The 17,627-nt window shown below is 51.4% G+C and overlaps 7 protein-coding genes across 7 annotated transcripts; 6 read left to right on the top strand and 1 right to left on the bottom strand.

Annotated features, from left to right (window-relative positions):
• Positions 1-643: 643 nt before the first annotated feature.
• MRS44_012705 (uncharacterized protein) lies at positions 644-1,513 on the top strand (the record flags this gene model as incomplete). Its single annotated transcript, XM_046276064.2, has 1 exon — positions 644-1,513. One exon carries the CDS (start codon positions 644-646, stop codon positions 1,511-1,513), a length of 870 nt encoding a protein of 289 aa, XP_046132830.2.
• Positions 1,514-2,216: 703 nt separating this feature from the next.
• On the top strand, positions 2,217-3,527 carry MRS44_012704 (uncharacterized protein; the record flags this gene model as incomplete). Its single annotated transcript, XM_046276065.2, has 4 exons — positions 2,217-3,067; positions 3,120-3,320; positions 3,370-3,419; positions 3,472-3,527. 4 exons carry the CDS (start codon positions 2,217-2,219, stop codon positions 3,525-3,527), a joined length of 1,158 nt encoding a protein of 385 aa, XP_046132831.1.
• A 583-nt stretch (positions 3,528-4,110) lies between these two features.
• On the top strand, positions 4,111-7,247 carry MRS44_012703 (uncharacterized protein; the record flags this gene model as incomplete). Its single annotated transcript, XM_046276066.2, has 2 exons — positions 4,111-4,535; positions 4,583-7,247. 2 exons carry the CDS (start codon positions 4,111-4,113, stop codon positions 7,245-7,247), a joined length of 3,090 nt encoding a protein of 1,029 aa, XP_046132832.2.
• A 504-nt stretch (positions 7,248-7,751) lies between these two features.
• On the bottom strand, positions 7,752-8,645 carry MRS44_012702 (uncharacterized protein; the record flags this gene model as incomplete). Its single annotated transcript, XM_046283556.2, has 1 exon — positions 7,752-8,645. The coding sequence occupies one exon, from the start codon at positions 8,643-8,645 to the stop codon at positions 7,752-7,754; it is 894 nt and encodes a 297-aa protein (XP_046132833.1).
• A 1,529-nt stretch (positions 8,646-10,174) lies between these two features.
• Positions 10,175-10,717, top strand: MRS44_012701 (uncharacterized protein; the record flags this gene model as incomplete). Its single annotated transcript, XM_046279459.2, has 1 exon — positions 10,175-10,717. The coding sequence occupies one exon, from the start codon at positions 10,175-10,177 to the stop codon at positions 10,715-10,717; it is 543 nt and encodes a 180-aa protein (XP_046132834.2).
• Positions 10,718-11,898: 1,181 nt separating this feature from the next.
• Positions 11,899-12,924, top strand: MRS44_012700 (uncharacterized protein; the record flags this gene model as incomplete). The annotated part of the gene is made up of 5 exons (XM_065618883.1): positions 11,899-11,954; positions 12,010-12,306; positions 12,384-12,434; positions 12,485-12,550; positions 12,600-12,924. The coding sequence occupies 5 exons, from the start codon at positions 11,899-11,901 to the stop codon at positions 12,922-12,924; spliced, it is 795 nt and encodes a 264-aa protein (XP_065474955.1).
• A 499-nt stretch (positions 12,925-13,423) lies between these two features.
• MRS44_012699 (uncharacterized protein) lies at positions 13,424-16,634 on the top strand (the record flags this gene model as incomplete). The annotated part of the gene is made up of 6 exons (XM_065618882.1): positions 13,424-13,926; positions 13,975-14,749; positions 14,807-14,839; positions 14,889-15,208; positions 15,310-15,549; positions 15,605-16,634. The coding sequence occupies 6 exons, from the start codon at positions 13,424-13,426 to the stop codon at positions 16,632-16,634; spliced, it is 2,901 nt and encodes a 966-aa protein (XP_065474954.1).
• Positions 16,635-17,627: the final 993 nt, after the last annotated feature.

Here is a 17,627-nt window from a genome sequence, read left to right as displayed (position 1 = left end):
GCCTTCCCTCGGTGGTGTCTTGGCTGGTGCTTGCTATCCATATAATCACAGTTGTTTGCTAATACAAGCATTAAGCAAGTACCTAGAAAGAACCTTTTATCTTGAATGTTTTTCTTTAACTCCAAGATGACTGTCATGGATATAAAAAGACACTGATGAGAAGCCAGCAGGGATAGCCCCAGTCGTTTACTAAATAGCCCGCCCAGCTGAATATCCACTCTTTAAACTATTGAAAAGCTGACAGGGGAGTTGAATGGCCAAGCATGAGGGGCGTGTCCGTACCTGAGCCTAGAACCATGGAATTCACAGGGACGCCTCAGAGTTTTGGCTTCTCTTGCTTCATCGTTGGCAAATATCTTGACATTGAGGGAGCAGAGTCAGAGGCAAGGTCGGGAAACACCAAATAGTCTATGTCTACAACCATCATGCCTCATCGACCGGCTTAGATTTCGGAGTGTATGCTTAAAAGCGCCATGTAATCGACGGCGCGCCTAGAGTGAAGCTAGATTCTGATGACCCTGCGCTAGCTCTATCGTGATGCGCGGGTGGCTGCTTAAAAGTCCAGACCTCGCCGATTCTTGGGGAGTTTCTCAGTCACCTTAGTTCTCTCCTTTTTTTTTTCACTCACCCTCAGTCCTTCGCTATGGTTTCGCAAAAGTTGTTTGCTGCGTTTGCGGCTTTGAGCTTTGTCGCTGGTTCTGAGGCGGCGCTATGCAGGCCCAAGTCTAGCACAAGCGTGGATGGGACTTCGTCTTCGACGGTTGAGACATCTTCTGTTGCGACTGTTTCAACTGATAGTACTACGATTGCTCCTACAACTACCGAGTCTGCATCATCGACCGTTGAGACGTCTTCGACAATTGTCACTATCTCGACTGACAGCACTACGGTTCCTTCATCCACTACCGAGTCTGCGTCTTCGACGGCTGAGTCTTCTACTATCACGACCGTCTCGACCGATAGCACCACACTCGCTACATCCACCACCCAGGCCGCCTCATCGACTACTTCGTCTGCTGAGCCTGTCATCACCAACATCCTCATCAACGGCGACTTTAACGACGGCCGCACCATCGACCCCTGGACGTCTGGCCTCAACGGCGGCACTGACGGCCTCAGCCTCGACCCGGATACGCAGGTGCAGGGCTGGTCTCTGTCCCTCTACACGACCGGATCGATGACCAGCTACTACGTCTTCAACACGCTCGACGCCTCGCGCATCGTGCCGGGCGCGGGATACGACCTCTCGGCGTGGGTGAATCTCGACTACAACTCCGGCGGCGGCTACGGGTGTGAGAGCGTCGACGTCTACTGCGTCTGGGGAGGCTTGAACCAGGCAGAGGGTCACACATCGACGACCAACACGGGAGGAAGGTTTCAGGAGCTGGCGACGACGTGCCGATGGACCGCGGAGCAGGCTGGGGACAACCCCAAGATCTTGTTCAAGTTTGAGTGTGGTAATTCGTATTCGCACATCGACGAGGTGACGCTGGTTGGACCTCTGGCTCAGTAGAGTGGTTGAGGAGGATGGATGGTTATCTCTGGTTATAGGCATTTGCTTGTTAATCTGGTTCTGCGCCTTGTCTACTAGAGTTGATGATAATAGTAATGCAGCATCCCGTAAGAGTCGCCCATCCAGGTTATTCACGTGCTCCTTTCACTATTAGAGAACAAGACAAATTACTCACCATTTCTTTACATAGACTGGCTTTCTAAAGTCCTTCAGTGATCCATTCGGTCAACTCTCGAGGAGTGTTCTGCTGACGGCCACCTCCAAGGCGGAACTACAAGCTCAGCACTGGCATTTCCCTTATCAATAACGCACTATTGGTGTTTCCTGATGATAAGTCTCTCTCGAAATGCATTGATTCCCTGTCATTCATAGAGACGTTTCGAAACAAAGTCTGATACTGATCTGGGCCCGTGTAAGTGGCCACCAGTATTCACAGCTTTAATCCACAATGGCAACATTGCTTCAATCTCAAGTGACCCAGACCACTACTTCAGCAGCGCAATCATCGTTTCTGCCCATTAAATCCATAGCCCCTTGTTTTTACGAGTCAGTTGATGCAAAATGCAACGTTTAGAGCGCCGTCTACCAAGTTCAAAACAGTCACGTGATATTTACACCACCACGGTCAAAGCGAAATCGCTGAGACACTCGCTGGCCTGATTGACATCGCCACAACATCGGCCTACCTTGACCCGAGAACATCATGTCTGCCCCCTCAATTGCCATGCGCGCCGGCGCCCGTCGAGCTTTTCGGCAGTTGAGACCAATTGAGGCCTCAAGCCGACGTCTCGTCCAGTATCCCCAAGCTCGATGCCTCTCATCTACGAGGTCGCTGGGGCAGTACACCACCCCCAACCCGAACCCGCCTCTGGGCAAGAAGAATGCCTCCAATGATTCCCCCTCCCGCATTGGATTGATAGGTGCTCGTGGCTATACCGGCCAGGCCTTGATTGATCTCTTCAATGAGCACCCATTCATGGACCTTCGGCACGTATCCTCCAGAGAGCTCGCCGGCCAAGAACTCGAGGGATACACCAAGCGCAAGCTCACTTACGAGAGCTTGATCCCCGAGGACATTGCTCAGTTGGATAAGGAAATCGACTGCTGGGTTATGGCTCTTCCCAATTCCGCCTGCAAGCCCTACATCGAGGCCATTGATCAGGCTCAGAAGAACAGCGACCACAAGAGTGTCGTCGTCGATATATCCGCCGACTATCGGTTCGATGACTCCTGGACTTACGGTCTGCCTGAGATCACCAAGCGGTCCAAGATTGCTCAGTCTACCAGAATCTCTGTGCCTGGTTGTTATGCCACTGCCACCCAGCTCAGCATTGCCCCCATCGTCGAGAATGACCTTCTTGGAGGTCAGCCTGTCGTCTTTGCCGTTTCCGGATACTCAGGTGCCGGCACCAAGCCTTCTCCAAGGAACAATGTCGAAAACCTGACTGATAACCTTCTCCCCTATTCATTGACTGGTCACATTCATGAACGCGAGATCAACCATCATCTTGGTATTTCAGCTGCCTTTATCCCCCATGTGGCTTCTTGGTTCCGGTTAGTATTCCCTTTTCTCTAGTTAATTTGGCTTTCTTAACAATATATACAGGGGAATTCACCACACTGTCAATATCCCGCTTAACAAGCAGATTTCCTCTCGCGACATCAGGGAGCTGTTCCAGCAGCGGTACGACGGCGAGAAGCTGGTCAAGGTCGTCGGAGAGGCGCCGCTTGTGAAGGCAATCCAAGGACGGCACGGCGTCGAGATTGGAGGGTTCGCCGTTGATAAGACTGGCAAGCGTGTGGTCATGTAAGTGATTGGCAACCTTTGAAGGATTGGCCATGCTAACTGTGTCCAGTTGTTCCACAATAGATAACCTGAACAAGGGAGCCAGTACTCAGTGCTTGCGTAAGTATCTCTTTGATCAAGATATTCGCTTAGGTACTAACGACTTTTACAGAGAACATGAACCTGGCACTTGGTTATGCGGAATTTGAGGGTATTCCTACCATGTAAAGACGTTAGCTAGATCAGGTCATGGATACATAATGAGACAAGACAAATCGAGAAGAGAGTGATCAAAATATCACCAAGGCGTATCTGGGGCGTCTAGCCGAAAAGGTTTGCTATGCAAGAGTTCTACTCATCTTGGCCCGATTCTTGGACTTGGAGCCTGTTGATGACCTCCTGGATGGTTCCCCGACCAGAAACACTTATGGAAACCCCTTTCTCGAGCAACAAATGCGGGTACTCATCTAGTGCGTTGTTTGTTTGTTACAGACCTTGCCGCCCATGGCGATGCCGTAGACACTGGCTTCTCAAAAGGCCTGTATGTTGAAAGAGACCCTGGCGATGGCGATAGCGATTGCGCCTGCCCTGTATGGACCAAAAGCCCCAAGTACTTACCTAGGTACCAATACATTGTGCCTTCCATGCGTGGGGGAGGCTTAGCCACAAAAGTTGCACATTGTTCAGCCTGCAGGCGCTCCGCCTCATGGGCTTGGTCTTGGGCTCAGGCTGATCAGGTTTCACCTCAAATCTTTATCGCTTCCCCCCGCCATTCATCAACTCCACATGCTCCCCTTCTACGCCAGAGGACATGGAGCCCCTGGCAGCTGTCGCCCTGGCCGGGAATGTTCTCCAGTTCGCCGAATTCGTCGGCCGACTCTTCAAGGACACATCCAAGATCTACGCATCGGCGTCGGGCCTCACCCCAAATGACCTCCATATCCAAGACATTTGTGTCAAGCTTGGTACTTTTAGCGCCCAGCTACAGTCAGTGCCTTCGCACTCGAGTGCACCACCAGATCTCCGAGATTGTGTTGCCGCTTGCAAGAAGGACTGCGATGACTTGCTCACCATCATGAAAGGTTTGGCTGCCAAGAAGGGCAATTCTCAGAGACCTTGGAAGAGTTTCTCGGCTGCCCTGTGTCACAGGATGAAGGCAGGGGAGATCCAAGACTTGAGGAGTAGGGTCACAGACCGCCAGCATCTCATGTCCCTCATGTTATCCGACATGCTCAAGTTTGTCACCCCCGAAAACCCTGGAACTCACTTACTCACGTCTATAGTGAGGGGGTCCGGGCGATGAGCAACGAGCTTTCGCAGCTCCAGTCGACCATCACAGACTGGACAACCAGAACCACCACCTGGTTTCAGATGCTTCAAGACACACAGAAAAGCCTCAGCCAACAAGTTCAGACACTGATTCGTCGTGAAAGCATCCCCCAAAATGCCATTGAGAGCATTTGCTCCGGGTTGAAGGGTTTGTCGATTGATGCCAGAGAATGCCAGCAGACCATGAATATCTTGAATTCTCTCGACTACGAAGAACGTCCAAAACGGCACAGCAACATCCCCGAAGCCCACGCAGCTACATTTTCGTGGGGATTGCAACAAGACAAACCGGGTGAGAGCCAAGGGTCATCGGGGTCTTTTCGTCGCTGGCTGAGCGGGGATTCCAAACTGTTCTGGGTCTCGGGCAAGCCAGGGTCTGGCAAATCGACCTTTATGAAGTTTGTTGCCGGCAACAAAAAGACCAAAGAGTGCCTAGAAAAGTGGGCTGGACATGGAGAACTCGTGTTGGCCAGGCACTTCTTCACCATCTACGGGACAACCATCCAGAGGTCCCTGGAAGGGCTCCTTCGCTCACTCTTGCACAACATCCTGGAGGGGGAGCCGAAATTGATACCAAAGCTACTGCCAACTCGATGGACAAATACGTCAAAGCAATCTCAGTGGACACAATCTGACCTCGAGTCTGCGCTGCGAGCCGTGGCCAAGATGGACTTGTCGGTTCACATGTGTTTCTTCATCGACGGCCTTGACGAGTACTCGGGCGATCACCTCGAGATCTGCCAGACGCTCAAGGAGCTCTCCGAACCACCATCCATCAAGATCTGCGTGTCTAGTAGACCATGGAATGTGTTTGAAGACGCCTTTGGCAACTCGAGAGAGTCTAAACTGTACATGCATGAGCTCACTCACGAGGATATCCTTAATTACACCCAAGCTCGCCTTTCTGAACATCCTCGATGGAGTTTCGTCTCCAGTGGCCCCGATGCTGCAGCTTCGAAGTCTTTGATCAACGAAGTTGTAGACAGGTCCATGGGTGTGTTTCTTTGGGTTTTCCTAGTCACTCGACTCCTGCGCGAGGGTCTCAGCAACGACGACAAATTCTCAGACCTAAAAAGAAGAGTCTCGAGCTGCCCAGACGACTTGGAGGATTTCTTTAAACATATACTGGCATCTGTGGACTCATTCTACCACGAGAAGATGGCAGGCACTTTGATGGTTGCTCGTGATGCAGAAGAACCGCTGGATGTCGAAATGTTTGTGTTCCTCGATCAAGAATACGATGATGAGAACTATGCGTTACACCCTCCTGCTTATCACGCATGGCTCGACGACGACAACTATTTAGCAGCGTCTAGCTCAATCGCTCGTCGAATCAACGGGAGGTGCAAAGGCCTTTTGGAATGGCAGAACTACAAAATGGACTTCTTGCACAGAACCGTCTTTGACTTTTTACGCACTCCTGAGATGGTCAGGTTTCTCCAGGAAAAGGCCAGGGCCAACTTTAGCTCTCATCTTTCGCTGCTTCGAGCCCGAATTGCCTGGTTTAAAAGGACTGCTTTCCACCAAAACTACCCCGGTGAGGAAGGCCTAGATGTGATCGAAGACGTGCCTGGGTTTGTCCATGGCTTGCGTGAGGCGGCCCGATACGCATGCCTGGCCAGTGATGAGGGTGGTGACATAGAAGTTGCAGTATCAGCTCTTCTCGATAACGCTGAACTCGGAATAGCCAAGATGGTGAGAACAAATCAGATTCCGGCCCAATACGAGTCGATGGCGGTGGGGGTTTATCGCCTGCTGCTTCTCGAGAGTGGGATCGAAGGCTACGTCCATCGCAAACTCTCCATACCCGGATATCTCGACAGTCCATACACAGAGAGGCATCATTCGCCACTCTCTTTCGCTCTCAACATGGCTCCTGGCTCCTCACCCAGCGCTTCTTCCATCCGTAGCAAGACCACCCGGCGACTGCTGGAGAGGCTTCTCAAGCTTCGTTATGACCCAAACGAAGTCTATGGTAATGTCACCTTTTGGGCCAGATTTCTATGGGATTACGCTGGCAACGCATATTCTCGTTTCCCTGCACCAATGCTTCATATCGTGCTAGAAGCTGGCATCTTAGAGACGCTGCTCCGCCATGGGGCAGACCCAACAACCTATGTCTCTTGTATCGCGAATGGTTACAAAATCCCTTTCTGGCTCCACCTTGTGTTAGTCGGTCCTCACATAGAGTGGAACCACCAGCTAGCGTTTGAGAAGGTTTGGATACTCACGCTGGAGCGCACGCCCGCCTTGAGCCAAGCAAAAGTCCTCAAGAAGGTCGACTCACAGTCCCCGTGGGTAGAACGAGAATCATGGACCACTCACTGCCTTTGGGACGTCCCGCTGAGCGAGATCCTTGTGCAGGGCTTTCGGGGACAGCCTCAACCGGAAAACAGATTTTTTCTCGGGCTACTCGAGAACGTACTAGATAGGGTTCGCGACAGCCCTACAACCTTTGAACGATATCAGACCTGGTTCGCACAGTACATTTGTGTCGATCCTCATGAGCTAATGCAAAGGCTTCCATCTGGGCTACAAGAGATGAGCTTCAGAAAACGGTTGGCTGGAGAGGACGAGGAGGGAGGAAGCAGGACAACCAAGGCCAGAAGACTCGTGTAGGCGAAAGGATGGCTTAGCAGTAGTGTTGATGCTCAGAGACTTGAACTTGATATGCGGCTCGTAGTGAGTGGGCGTTAGGCACACCAACTTGGACATTTTTCACACCAATCTGGAGCAGGGCGTATGGCTAGGTATCTCTTGAGAACACCTTTTTAGAAGGATGTGTCATGTTAATGATAGTACGAAGCAAGGGACATGGGCTGCATGCTCCTCATGGCCGACCACCTCCCACCATGAAACTGCCAACAAGAAGGCCGAGCTTCAACAAGAACCGGCCGCGTGGCCTAATGGCTAAGGCGCTAGATTTCGGTCTTGAGCTCCCGAACTCTCTAGAGATTCCAGGTTCGAATCCTGGCGTGGTCGAACGATCAAGCTCATCTTTTTGGCTTTTTGATCAGCTGGGGTGTCTGGTCAAATTGATCAATTGTCTTGACGATGTGAATAGAGGGTTGGTGGTTGCCAACTTGTGGTGTTCCTTTTTACCACACCCGAATGGCTTCGATCTCATCCACCCCAACCAAACATTACACCTGCGAACTGAGTCCAGAAATCGTCCATGTCGGTAATGGCCTCCTTTCTCAATTTGCAATTGAAGCCATACGATATCAGAAAAAACTCCACCCCCAACAGAGTCCCCATCATCCACGAGTACCACCCGTCAGGGCGCAATAGGCTGGGGTTCGCTGGACTCGGACGTCCAGCGGAGGAAAAGCACCTGTTGATCATCAGAAATATCGGCGGCAGCAACCAGATCATGATAGCCTCAAGCGAGTACCGATCGTGCTGTTGTGATTTGGACATGACGAGTCCGGCGCAGACCGTGGCCGCTATGAAGATGATGATAGGGACAGTCCAGTACATGGCGACCAGGAATTCATGAAGAGAACTCCCGTCTCTTTCCATTAGGGATTCTCCGTTGGGATTGACGGGGACGAGTACTTGCTGGCTTCGAGGAATGGGGGCCATGGGCTCCGTGTCAGCGGAAGGCTGATGAGGCTCCTTGCTGGTGGAAGGCTGCTGAGGTCCCGACTCTAGGCTGTCCTTCTTCCTCCCCGCCCATTTGAGCGTCTTGAACGCCCATCTAGTCACCCTAGCGTCAAGAGGGCTGATTGTCAAAGCGAGCATGACTCTCAGGCCGAGAGTGACGCTGTACACACTGGAACCCCTACCACCTTGCATATAGTACATGATGAAACATAGCATCCCCGCCACCCGGATCGCCGATATGGCCAGAACAGTGGTGGCTATCCAAACATCTCGCCTGATTATTATGCCCTTCTTATAGTTCCATGAGCTGTAGATGAAGGGCAGGTACGAGGCGGCGAGGTAGATGAAGAGAAAGATGATGTCGAGGGCGGCGATCAGCTGGCGGAGGCTTTCGGGAACTTGGTCGGCCATGGTGACAAGGAGGATGGCATTGAGGAGCAATTGTAAGTGACAAAGGTACTTGGGGACAAAGACCGGGTATTTATCTCCCCCTGGGAACCTAGGAAAGGTGGCATATTGTGTAGATGACTTTCCACTATCCCTTTAGCTTTCTATGGCTGCTGCTGTGGAAGGTTTACAGTATCCAAGTTACAGTGCTTTGTAGGATTAGTTTTTAATGCCGTCATGTATTGATGAATATGTTTATCGTTACTGCATGGTGGCCAATGCCTTCTTTAGAAAAGGGGATTCAATACGTAGGTGTTGTGGACAACAAGCAACTACATATCTTGACAAAGTCACAGATCAATGTTTTCAAGACGACGGCTCGGGCTGTTTCATATAATTGCGTTTATTAACTTGCAAGGAGAGACATGTGATCGACATGAAAACAGCCGATAACCTTTTCTTTCTGCCTGGTGATCAAGTATCCACCGAAAATGCGAATATGCCTTGCAGACGCCCTGCAGTTGGCATCGCTCGATAACTCTGAGGGGTTATTTTGGTGGCTGTGTCACCAGGTCCAACGCTGCAGCGGAACTTTGACACGCCTGGCAAGCACTAGGCAGCCTCAGAGAACAAGACATTTTCGGAATTGATCTGTTTCATGGCCTGCGGAGGGCGGAATTGAGACTTGTTTGAGCGGTTGGCTGCAGAATGAGACGGTTCCTCCAGGCTTCCATTTAAGAACCCACTTGAGGGTTACATTTGATTCCTTTGTGCAAAAACAAGCAGTTATGCATTTTATCTGAGTTGATGAATGAATACAAGTGGGCTTTTGATATTCAAGTGCATCCATCGCCTAGCCTCGCACTCACAACTCACAGCCGACCCAACGACCAGCAGAATTGATAAAGGAGGAAGCGCAATAGTAGTCAAGAAATGAATAGTATGAAACAATAACCTTGAACATTCGATGACTTTGTGCTGGCACCGCTCAGGCACATCTGACCACAAAGGTGCATATGCCGAGATTTTAGAACATTCTTTGATTTAGCCATCAGCACCTAAAAAGAAACTTGCTCAAGGAACAAAAATAAGGGGATATTACGGCCTGGATAGTGGGTCCAGAAACAAGGCCAACAGACGTCTTGGCGGGCTCCGATCATGGAGGCTATGCACGATTCAACCTCGCCAGCTGAATTAGCCTCGATCTGACCAGGTTCAAGACGCCCAGCTCACGTACGGAAACTAGAATAAACTGAGACGCCTTCTACACACCTTAATCTGACGACCCTTGTCTTGCTTGTTTTGATACCGAGCTTCAAGGCACACGATAGCTATACGTGAGGGCGAACCGTCTTGGCCCAGTACCACTGAGATGCGGGTGCCTTGTTGATCAACGAAGAGGCATACGAGATGTGGAGTTATAGCATTGGTCATCTCAGGTATAAAGCCTCATGCTCTGGCTGACGAGTTGGAAAAATCATCACCAGCATCTTCAGCTCTGCAGTCAACTGCATCACTTCTCTCATACTTCAGCCACCTTGGCAGCCGGCAACATGGCTCTCAAGGACCTCCTTGCCAAGTGCCTCTGCTTCTCTCGGCGCGGCGCTACACAGGAGGAGTTTGAGAAGCAGGAACCCCCAAAGCCTGTTCAGGCGACCCAAATCCCGTCTGTCAAGACTACTCCTCCTCCCGCCGCCGCCGCCCCTGTGGCTACCAGATCTGCTCCAGCCCCAGTCAAGTCTACCCCGGCCCCGGCCAAGGCTACCCCTGCTGCTCCGGCTCCCGCCAAGAAGCCAGCAGCCAAGCCAGCGACATCCTCGTCCCCAAGGGGAGGAAGCGGTGCGGGAACGGCATCACTCAATCAGCAAACGACGATGAACTCTCTCCTCGCTGCCGACGCTGCGATTAGCAGCACTCCCAAGACCTCTTGCTACACTAGCAGTGGGGGAGGCGGCTACAGTAGCTACAGCAGTGGTGGTAGAGGCTATAGTAGCTATAGCAGCGGAGGGGGAGGCGGAGGCGGTGGCGATGGTGGAGGAGGAGGCGGCGGTTGTGGAGGGGGTGGAGGAGGAGGTGGTGGCGGTTGCGGAGGTTGAGGCTGCTAGATAAACTGATACTGCTCTCGGAAGATATATGGATGCTGGAGGTTGTCGTGGATGTACTTTCATTTATTTGGATACCATCGGGGTGTGGTTTGCTAGGTATAGGCACTAAGATACAACTTGTCAAATGCTTTTGTTTCGCAAGCGTGAGTTCAGTTTGAACAGTGGTTCCAGGGTGAAAATAAATCCCTGGGGCTCGCTGCTGTGACTGACACTCGAATCATGATCAAGCCGACGCAATGTCCGAGTTCCTGGCCGATCCGGCGCCGCCACTCGGTGTGGGGCCGTGTTCCGGCATTCGGCCTCTTCCGAGATGACTCTTGACAGGAGGAAAATGAGAGGGGCAGAGCTGAGGATGAAAGTATAAATCCAAGCCTTCAATAAAAGGCCAGCTGCTCAAAGATCATTAGCGGGGGTAAATCACCTCATGTCCCGCTGGAGTGTTGGTTACACGGCACTGCAGGCGTAAGCTGACGGCTGGATTGTTTCTTATTAGCATCATGGCACGTTCAACAAACTACTCAATAATCAAGCATAAAATACCACGATATTTTTATTATTAGTATGATAAATCCATCTGAAACGGTGTACTCATCCAGTCTTGTTTCACTAGCATCAAGCAACACAAACAATTCCAACGAAAAATGTAATCTCATGAGATTCTATCCCCCTGTTCCTTGCAGCAAATCCTTCCATCTCACTTCTTTGAGGCGCTCACTCGCAACTCGATTACCCAACTCGGCACGACACTGCGCATTCGACATGGGGCTTAAAATCATTCATATGGCCGCACCTGGCGTGCTTCTCCCACGAACTCTATCCATCGTCGTTTGTTCGAAACAGTCTCCAGCATGGCTTGGAAGCTCAGTGTGTTCGCTCTTTTTCACTTGGCCAGCTGTTCCAGGTTCTTGGAGTCCCCCTTCGATTTGCCCGATTTTGTCCCCCAGACATGTCGAGAAGCCTTGTCGCGAAACATTGACTGTCCATTTGTTGTTTCGGCGGAGCAAGTAAGAGATTTCGACGGCTTAAAAAGCCAAGTTTACGACAACCCAAGAGCCTTGTACTGTGCCGATCCATGCCGTTCTTCGCTCAGTAAGTTCTTGGACAATGTCGTGGTAGCATGCGGGGATTTCAAAGGCGGCCTATGGGAAAACATATCCGAGTCAAGGTCGACCATGGAGTTTGCAAAGTCGATTCTGTGGGCGCAGGACATTTTCTGTCTCGAAGACGAGTGGGTATTCAACAATTATAGGAGACACATGCATTCCTACTAACATGTGGTATAGGCTACACTCGACTCCCAATTCTCGCCTTGTGACCAACAAACAGCATACGTGCGAGGGAACGATCTACACCGTGCAAAAAGGCGATACTTGCCAGTCTATTTCAAAGGCCATGTCTATGGCCACTGACAGGCTGATCGAAAGGAACGGTCTGACTTATACTTGTTCTGACTTGCTCGAGGGGAGGAATCTCTGTATAGAGGACTCCTGCGAGCTTGTGAGGATCGAGCAAGGCCAGACTTGTCAAGACTTTGTCAAGTGGAAGTGGTTCAGCACGATCCAGCTTCAGTCATGGAATCCGTATGTATTCTCCGCAGTTTTCTTATTAGTGTTTACTGACCAAGGTTTGCCAGTACGCTGAAACCATTGTGCAACAGTCGACTCATTCCCAACTTGGACGCCGTGGTTGGCCGGTATATCTGCATTGGGTCAGTGTTCCTCGGGACATCTATACAAAGCTACTTCTAATCCGTTGCAGTCCCCCGGGCGAATCCAATGGTCCAGAGCCATCACCTACACAACCAGTGAAGGGAAAATGGAGAATGTGGGTGCTTCCATGACAATATCAAATCTTTTTCTAACTACCAAGCCAGAGAAACCCTCGTCTCCACCAGGGCATCCAAAGCCACCGCGAACTCAGCGTCAATCACTACAACTGAGCCTTTTAAACCATACAAGACTCGCCTACCGAAGATTGATGTCAACCTCGACGCCGCAAACTCGAAAGCGGAGTTTCTCAAGTACTGTTGGCTCACAGATGAGGACTGGGACTACGCACTGGACAGTGACGGTCCACCAGAAGACTGCCAGAGCCTGATGGATGTATACTGCACTTTTCATCCAGAAAGACCATCTCCAACGGCGCCGTCCTCTATCCCTGAGACATGTACACCGGGCAGTAGTATGGATGAACTCTGATAGCCTGAGATTATAAGAGACTCGCGTGGTGAAGCTGGCGTTGGAATATCCGTGTAAATACCATTCGATCCGAAGGAAAGGAGTTACAAGACACAAGGCGTAGAGAATTGATACAGTACACACTGTGGGAGCTTTCTCATGCTTGCTTTTTCGAAGATGATTGTCGGGATAACTAACAATTCGATAGACAAGAACATAGAGAGCGGTTACTGCACCAGTCAAAGATATCGGGAGAAGGTTTCTGTTTCAACTAATCACCAATATATCATCATAATTAATGCTTTTGCAAAATTGACAGATCAATCTTGAGCAGAAACAGTTCAGTGCAAGTATCAAACACCCATGTTGTCGCCCCCAGATGTCAACAGCCGACGTCATAGTTCGTTAGCGCATAAATGAAGCCTCCCGGCACTAAACATGCCTCCCTACATACGAGACGGGCGCGTCACATCGACGACATTGGTGATAGCTTCATCTTGACAACTTAGCACTGACCATCATGGCATCCGAGCCCATGTCCGGCGTCAAGATTGAGGCATCCGACGTCAAAGTTGAGATGCGCGACCGTGATGCTACTTCTTACACCATCTCAAGTGACCCCAGCGATCTCAAGGATGAACTCCTACAGGCTATCGAGAACATCCAAGTAGATGGCACATTTGCGTCTTCATCCGCCGTGAATCGCCTCTCGGCGGGTGTATTCGTTCATGGTGTCGGCGATATCGCTACGCCGCTCAGCGAGTTTCAGGCATGCCAGATGATCGCCAAGGCCCACCAAGCACCCTACGGCAAAGGCAGCGATACCATCGTCGACACTTCTGTGCGCAACACATGGGAACTGGATCCGAGCCAGTTCGAGCTGCGTGATCCTACGTGGACGGCTCAGGTTCAAGTCTTGTGCAAACAAGTCGCAAAGACCCTAGGCATCAATGGAACCATCAAGGCTGAGCTCTACAAGATGCTCATCTACGAAAAGGGTGCTATGTTCAAGGCACACACTGAGTGAGACCTCAGGCTACGGTCCTCTATGTCACAACTGACAAGTGACAGCACTGAAAAGATACCTGGCATGTTTGGCACACTCGTCGTTTGCCTGCCGTCAACCCATCAGGGCGGAGACGTGGTACTCAGACACAACGGTCAGGCGCACGTCTTCAGGTCGTCGGCCTACGCCCAATCCTGTGCCTTCTGGTACTCGGATGTCTCACATGAGGTTCTTCCCGTCACCTCTGGATATCGCTGGGTTCTCACTTACAACCTGGCTCTCGATCCCGCCCAGCCGCGTCCCTCGGCGAGTCTCCTCAGCCAGGTCAACACTCAGCCACTTAGACAAGCGCTGAACCGGTGGCTTGCTCAGGATCCGGCGACGCGCGAGAATGAGTATTTCTACCACGTTCTGGACCACGATTACACCGAAGCCAGCATTTCTCTCAACGCTCTAAAGGCACATGATCTAGTTCGTGTACAAGCCCTAAAGGAAGAGTGCAGCAAGCTCCCCGTCGACGTCTACCTCGCGCTGCTCGAGAAGATGGAAACGGGAAGCGTCGAGTATTGCCCCGATCCCTACGATAGGAGGAGCTTTTACAGCGGTGGGTACTATAGTGGCTATGGTGGCTACATCGAAGACGACGAGGAAGAGGATGAAGACGGCTTCCACGCACTTGACGAGGTTATAGAGTCTTCACACAAAGTCTTGACTCTTGTCGACCTGGACGGTCACACTGTGACGAAGGGCCTAGAGCTTGATGAAGACGATATTCTCCAGGAAGACGCCTTTGAGGATGTCGATGGACGGGAGGAGTACGAAGGGTACATGGGGAACTCGGTATGTCTCTCCACATATGGTTGTCTTCTCGACTGCCCATGTTGACACACTCTCCAGGGACCAATGGCGACACACTGGTATCGCTTAGCGGTATGTTCTCCTCATCCTTGTTCTAGCTTCGTCTAATCATCCAAACCAGACCGTTGTCATTGCCCCCCACGACTCTCTCCCCTCTCTTTTTGCCGGTAATGGCGGATACCCATCGCCGGTGGCACATCTCGCCCGCAGATGTTTGCTCCCACAGGCACCAGAATCTCTCTTCGTCGCACTTGACAGTATCTTGAGCGAAACGTGGAACCCCACGGGAACCCCAGGCTACCGGGCATCTTTGGATGCGGCAGCCGTGCAGGAAGTCGTCAGAGTTGCATTGCACCGCGAACGATATGATCTACTTGACAAAACCATGGCCTTGAGACCTAGGAAGCTAGAGCCTGGTCTTTGGGACTGGATAAAAGAGTGGTTGAGTGGCGGTGATATCAACCAACGCTTCAAGGCCATTCAGAAAGGGCAAGTCTCTGGCGTTAACAGTAACGAGCAGCTGGCAGGCTAACACAAGGTAGGATTACTTCGGCTGTTCTTTTGGGCACTGATCTCAGCCAGCGGGCTGAGGCCATCACCAGACTGGTCCCCATACCTGACCAACTCTCGAGCATCGAACCAGCTGCGCTCGAGTGGGCTCGCGAAACCACGCGCCAGTGCTTGGAGAATAGTGCCACCAATGTTTTGGGCAACGTGGACGGGCCATCCATGGTAGACCTCGCGTTCTACTTTGACGACCCTTCTACTTTTCTCTCGGAGACGTAAGTCTTTTGTTCTCAACTCTGGTAACAGTCGACAATGCTAATAGTTGTGCAGCGTGGCACCCATCATTGCTCAACACAAGGGGTCGCTGGCACTCGCTGTCAGCTTCCTATCTCGACTGATGGACAAGGCAAGTGACGGCAAGCTACCTATGGAGAGCTCCCTGCAACTATACCGATCCATCGCCAAGACCATGACCGCCTCGGTCGACTTCACAAAGGCACAGAGCCACGTCTCGCTTGAACACTCGGCTAAAAAGGCCCGGTACGGTTGCTCCCAAGGCCAAATCCGGCGTGAACTCTCAGTGAGCGCCAGCATTCGTGAGCTATCGACCTTGTTTAGGGGCTTGATAAAGGCTGACACGGAGGCTGATAACCTCGTCGCGTCTTTCGTCTCCAAGCTTACTTCCGACTGTCCTGGGATCGAAGCTGCTGAACTTCCTCACTTATGGATTCCCTTCCTGCGCAAGGTCGACGCGGCTCTGGATTATTCCACCATGTCGTCGGACGAGTTGTCGCGCTACCAGAAACTCTTCACTACCTTTCTCAAGGCCTATCTCGACAAGTACGTAGGCCGAGAGCCCGTCTGTAACAGAAGCTTGATACGACCCAGAGTTCATTGCTCCTGTGGCGACTGCGAGCGTCTAAACGAGTTCCTTGTCGATCGTTCTCGTGAAGTCGGACGCTTCGCGGTTAACAAGCAAAGACGCGCCCATCTCCACCAAGGGCTTGACAGCGCACATGTCGACTGCACCCACACGACGGAGCGCAGGGGATCCCCTCAGACCCTCGTCGTGACAAAGACATTCAAGCAGATCGCGCAGCGGCTGCAGAGCTGGACGACTCGCCGCACAGAAGCCACCAAGGAGCTGGTGCGCTTCGACCAGGACAGACTTAAGAAGCTGCTTGGGGATGCGTACACGGCCATCACCAACATGGACCGTATCCTGGCTGTCGGGAGTGCGCGGCAACCTCTGGCAAAGACGGCCCAGGCTGCTCAGGCTGGCTCCTCGCGAGCACCCGTGGTTGGGGAGAAGCGTAAGTGGTCTGAAGATATCGATGTCATTGACTTGACTGGTGAGTGAAGAAAAGCATTGTAATTTGATATTGAGACTGTAATTTTCTTGATGTGTATAATAATGGTATTGGAGTTTGGACAGGAAACCCCTTTGTATGGGATATGGACTTGAGAAACTTGGGATTCACTTTACTCGGAGACCTGTCGAAACGTCTTGTGGGAAACACAGAATTGCATCACAGCAGACACCACAGCTAAGTGTAATGCCGATCTGTATCTGGTTGTCTTCATACATGGTCTCTCAGTTCCTCTTGGGGTTCCAAGGCACTCGTTCGTAAGGCGAGAGCGAGAAGCAAGCTATAGAACTGAGCCCAAATGATAGCTATGGAACCAAGAACTCGCTACCTGCGCCATCTTGATCTATTTTCCCTTCATCCAGAATGTCTGCTGACAATGACTGATCAATCACGTCGTCGCCGCCGTCCTCTACCCAGCTCGAAGCATCCCATGCTACAGCATGTTCATTCCCAGATTTGTCATCGAATTCACCTATTCAGTTCACTAATTTTCCCCTAGATATCCATCTCCAACTTCATGTTTCTTCAGACAGGTTTTCGGCGTCTGCCTGTGTTAAGCCCTCCTCTGCTCAGGGCTGCGAGATGATATTGGCTCTGGCCATAACATGGCCCATATGTTGAGCACCAACGTCGAAAAAGTTATCCATATATCCGCCTCTCATATATAATTTGGCAAGAAACAGTTTGTCCAAAAGAACTGTACCCGCATGCGCTTGAATTCCCCTTCGATGAGCCCTCGTGAGACAGATGGTTGGTTTAAACTCACTCCCCCTCCCCTTGAGTTATTCTCGGTATAACGCCCGGAACGGAAGGAAACAAATCCAAGACGCTCTGGCTCCAGTCCTTCTCCTTTTGGTGGCTGGGTTGCAGCAAGCCAGAAGAAAACACCAGAAACCTCTGACTGCATGACGGAATACTCATATTGGGCCCATGAGATGAGCTTCTGGCCATGCTCCCAGGCAGAATTGGTCGAAAAACAAGCA

Source organism: Fusarium solani (assembly GCF_023522795.1).
Source record: "Fusarium solani strain SB1 chromosome Unknown bctg00000008, whole genome shotgun sequence".
NCBI lineage: Eukaryota > Fungi > Ascomycota > Sordariomycetes > Hypocreales > Nectriaceae > Fusarium > Fusarium solani.
The sequence above is the reverse complement of the archived record's forward strand: the minus strand, read 5'-3'. Positions and strand labels throughout refer to the sequence as shown.